At 35.7% G+C, this 5,094-nt stretch overlaps 1 protein-coding gene across 1 annotated transcript; it reads right to left on the bottom strand.

Annotated features, from left to right (window-relative positions):
- Positions 1-889: 889 nt before the first annotated feature.
- On the bottom strand, positions 890-1,770 carry LOC131627343 (small ribosomal subunit protein uS13c-like). The gene is made up of 3 exons (XM_058898188.1): positions 1,606-1,770; positions 1,307-1,531; positions 890-1,200 (listed from the first exon to the last, which is right to left on the bottom strand). Exons 1-3 carry the CDS (start codon positions 1,708-1,710, stop codon positions 1,039-1,041), a joined length of 492 nt encoding a protein of 163 aa, XP_058754171.1. The 5' UTR covers positions 1,711-1,770; the 3' UTR covers positions 890-1,038.
- Between the last annotated feature and the right edge of the window lie 3,324 nt (positions 1,771-5,094).

Below are 5,094 nucleotides of genomic sequence, written 5' to 3'. Positions count from 1 at the left end.
CTTAGAATTGTAGTTCCTTCATTTTGTTTAAATTGCTACCGAAACAACAAAGTATCTATCACAAGATTAGAATTCGGCTACTGGATTCAAACTAAGCTACCGGATACAAACTCGGCTAAACAAATTGTTCTCAAATGGAATGATACCGACACGCATTTTATATAGTTGGATATTATAATAGCATAAAATTATAAAAAAAGAAAAAGAAATCAAACTCTGTCTCACCACATTGGTGAGATGAAACAAAAAGAGGAAATAGTTACATTTTTTCCTCTTGAGACTCAATCAACAGTAAGAACTCTAATAAGAAAAACCATTTATGAGAAATCTTTGGAAAATAATAGAATCAAGTCAATGACCATAGGGAAATCTATTGGGCAGCATGATCTTAGATATTAATGTCAACTGAATCATGCTTCAAGTTCACCAGGAATGCTGCATGGCATCTGCTAAATTTTCTACTTTTGTTTATCAGACATTCTTTTCGGGAAGTATGAGACCAAAAAAACTAAAAACAAGTACTACTATATGGTAACTTTTTCTGTTCAATTACACTTCACTCGCTAACCAATATCCAATCGCACATCAAACACAGACTCGTCTAATATCAAAGATGAGACTATTGAAATGCGGAAAACATTAGATAAAATTGGCATAACATCAAAACAATAGACGAGAACATTGAATATCAGTCTACCACACCAAATTGATCACCAAACCACAAATAAACATACCAATCATTTCAACTTGAACAACACATACAGAATATACAATGCATCAAACCCAACACCATATAAAGTATAAACAACATAAGAAAACACTATTTTTCAGAGCTAACATGCTAAGAATATGTATATGTAACTTTATTTTTAACAATTCCAAGCAGTAGTTCACAGGATTAATTACTCATAAACTTTGTTCAAACTTCCACAACAACAAAATTACATCCAATTTAACAAAAACAATTGCATCATCCAAAACATTGTTATTTTTTTCTTACACAATTCAAACCGACTAAATCAAAAGGATGCTAAATATTTACTTTTTCTTCTTGCCAGCAACAGTAACCTTCTTACCCTTCAAAGTCCTGCAATTGTTCTTCGTTCGCTGTCCTCTACAAGGAAGTCCCTGAATATGCCTAATTCCTCTGTAACACTGAATCTCCTTCAACCTCTTAATGTTAAGCGCATTGAATCGTCTCTGAAATTCACAAATTTAAAAATCCACAAATCAATCAAACCATTACAATCACAAAACAGAATAACAGAAAACCTAAAACAAAAACAAAGCAAAAAATTGGAGTTACCAAATCTCCTTCAATCATGTATTTAGACACTTCTTCCCTAATAATAATAAGCTCTTCTTCACTCAATTCCTTTGTAACTTTGTTATCCATTTTGATATCAGTTAGAATCTGTCTCGCTCTGTTCCTTCCAACTCCGTGAATGTACTGCAACGAGAATTCAATTCGTTTGTTGTTTGGAATTTCAACACCGCCGACACGAACGCACTGAATGCTTAATCTTTGAACCTGCAATTACTTCGGAATCAGAATCGTGTTTTTTGTTGCTGATATGCGGAAATTTGAAACCCTAGTTTTGTTACCTTTGGCTTGGGAGTGTTGAGGATAGGGAGAGAAATTCTTTTGGAGAAGTGGCCATTGCTGATGGAGACTGAAGGAGCCACGGGCATTGCAATCGTTTGTACCATTCTTGTTCTTCTTCTCTATGCTCTCCAAATGCTTCTGTGAAAAATGGAGTGTACACCATAGCCATATCCTTATCGTTATCTCATTTCAGACACGGAGATTTGAATTCGAAAGCCCGTTAACGCGATTTCAATTTGGGCTCTTGTATCTAAGCCCATTTCATTTATCAAAGCATCGAGGATTACTCTTTCCACCCTTATTAGGAAATACCACTCTTGAAATTTTAAATTTGTCTTTTAAGTATCCGAAGATGTATCTACGCACACATCAAAATATGTTATTATGAGGTTCACTCTAAATTAATCAAAATATGGTTCGAAGAAGCATTTCAATATGTTATTTGGGTACATTCGGAGATACATTTTCTGAATCCACCCTGAATTAAATAATCTTGTCTAAACATTGCAATATTTTAAGGCTAAGTTATATTAAAGTAAAACCAAGATTGAATGAATTTATATTAAAGTTAAATGAAAGTAAGAAATTGTACATTTATAAAAAAAAAAGCCAACTCGAGAATGTTATCCTCAAAGAGTCTTATCTCTCTAAGGGTGTGTTTGGTTCGAGGTAAAGCGAGGGGAGGGGATGGGAGGGGAGGGAATATTTAAAATGAAATGTGTTTGGTTCAATTTTTAGGAGGGGAGAGGAGGGGAGGGGAGCAAAATCCCTCCAAATGACACTTTTTGCGTTCCCCGAATCGGGAGGATTCGGAGGGGAGGGGAGGGGATCTGAGTTTTAATACTAATTAAATTAATATATTGACTAAAATATCCTCAATTTTATTTTATTATTTTAAATATATTATTTTCTTTCATGTTCCTACTTTTCTTTTGTAATTTTTCTCTATTGCTTCCAAGCCTTCCATCAACTTATTATAATTATTCTTCACCTTCAAATTTTTTTTTATTTTTTTATTTAATAAAAATTATAACTACTGTAGTTTTTTGTTTTTTATTATAATTTATTTTATGTATTCAGGAGTTGTTATCAACGCATAGTTTATTTTGTGTTGAGAGTTATAATACGAATCAAGTGCACTCAATTTTTTTAATATTATGCTATAAGTTATGACTTTTTAATCACTCTGTTATACAAATATTATTTCCAAGAAAATATTTATGAAATTTTTACAATTGAATATCATATCACTTATATAAAATTACAAGGATAAAATTGTAAATTATTATTAAAATCCCTCCCCTCCCCTCGTGAACCAAACATATTTTTAAACGAAATCCCTTCCCTCCCCTCCCCTCCCCTCCCCTCGTTTGATCCAAACATATATATAATTACAAAAAATCCCTCCCCTCCCCTTCCCTTCCCTTCCCTCCATTAAAATCCCTCCCCTCCCCTCCCCCTCATTTGAACCAAACAGACCCTAAGGCTCCTCTACCCATCTTTGCAAAATGCCGATAGATCGCTGACACACTCTCGGCCTAGTCATCCTGAAACTCAAGTAGCTCCTGGTTAGCTCGCATTGGTGGTCTCCCAAGAACGTCTAGTATCATGATCGGGTGTGACACCCTATAGAACCATGTTATGTAGCCCTCAACATAAGCTTAATGTACATGTGTTGGCTTCGAAGATATTCCTCTAGTACCAAGTGACTCTCGAAATCATTCAGTATTGCACCAAGATCTTTGCATCGGACGCTGGGAGGAGCGGACTCATGGGGAGGTTTCAGAATAATCTACAAGTAGCCAAATTGGCACATCGCTCGCTTGGGCATTTAAAGATACATAAGAGACAACTCACATGTCAACCATCCAAATTATAAAGAAATAATGTCAAACTGGCACGTCTGGCGGTGTCCTTCGTGTGAGCAAAAGCAAACATTATATAGTACCATACTGTCAAGACTTTGAATGGCTCGACCACACTTTTCACCCCTTCCCCCTCTACGGAACAAATACGGCTACACGTGGCCAGTCTTCATCACAGGGAGGTGCAACTTCCCACCTGGTGATGCGAGGGAAATGAGAGATAATTCCTCTCTAAAAATGGTTCGGATAAAATTTTAGTAACAAGTGTAACAAATAAATTATGAAAATATTAGTAAAAATAAACTATCGTGAGCAACGTGTAACTCTCAGTCATCTACTTTGTCTTCCAGAGACAACTCTTACCCAGCTTAGAGTACAGGTAGATCAAACAGACGGCCCCTAATTTTATCGTGAATCGAAGTTAGATCCACGACATACTTAAGGTAGACTACATCAACATAGGTTGCACTTTTGTCCACAAACATGGATTTTCCAACCAGGAACAAGAGGTAACACCTCAATGCACATTGTCGGTGGTGTTAACCTGCATATCATCGAATTGTAGTCGAAGGCAACAAAAGCCAAAGTGGTCGTGAAGTAGTTTTGGTGCAAAGAAACCATGATGCCGACCAAATACTTAGGAATATCCAACAAAATAATTTCAGAGGGGAAAAACAATATAGTTAATGTGGTCGAATAGATTTTTTCCCAAAATGGCCTTAAAGTTGGCCTTCATATGCCCAATTACGTATCTCTAGTGTCGGAATACGTACGGCAGGCTGAACTGTCCAAGGATTGGAAAGTCCCCAAATTCATCAAATTTACTAGCGACCTCAATGAGTCCACAGTCAAACATGTTGCTAGGTATCAAATTGAAGTTGGTGATATAGCCAACCACAAAAATTTGAAATTGAATAATTTCCCAAATTCTTTGACAAAGAATGCCTTTTTGTGGTTCATCATATTTTCTCCACATTCCATATTTAATTGGAATTAATTAGAAAGGGTGTTCCCTGAGCAATTTTACATGGGCTAATCTAAAATTAGCATGAAGGAATTAGCCACTGTGAGGTGAATGATGGCTGAAACAATAGTCGACTATCTAAACAAATTTAGGATAATGAAGTTAAGATGCTTCACTCAAGTGCCTAAACATGAATTAGTCGAATTGGCCACTGGGGGTCTTGATTATTCCATCAAAAAGAAGCTAGACATCCAGTATTTAAGATACACGGCTCAACTAGCAGAAGAATTCGACAAGTCGGACGTCTAAAGGATGAAAAAGCTAGGTCGAGTAAGTATCATAAAAAAGAGAAATTAGCCTAACTCCGAGTAGATGAAGTAGAAAAATTTTCTGACACAGATTGTGAATATGTCGAAGAAATTAAGGTTAACATGTCAGAATTAAAGTCAGGGCCTCCTTATGTATGCAAATTACTAAAGTCTTCGAACGGGAAAAATTTGTCGAAATAGCCTTAAGGAATTGTGAGGAGAAAAATTTGATGTAACTAAGTGTGACGAAATATTTGATCTTTTATTCTCTGATTTGCCAAATCGCAATCCGTAAGGGGCTTAAGACACCGCCATTAGGTCAAAGAAAGAAAAAAAGGATTTTGAAAATTT

The sequence above is a fragment of the Vicia villosa genome, unplaced genomic scaffold, assembly GCF_029867415.1.
Source record: "Vicia villosa cultivar HV-30 ecotype Madison, WI unplaced genomic scaffold, Vvil1.0 ctg.000359F_1_1, whole genome shotgun sequence".
In the NCBI taxonomy this organism is placed as follows: domain Eukaryota; kingdom Viridiplantae; phylum Streptophyta; class Magnoliopsida; order Fabales; family Fabaceae; genus Vicia; species Vicia villosa.
The sequence above is the reverse complement of the archived record's forward strand: the minus strand, read 5'-3'. Positions and strand labels throughout refer to the sequence as shown.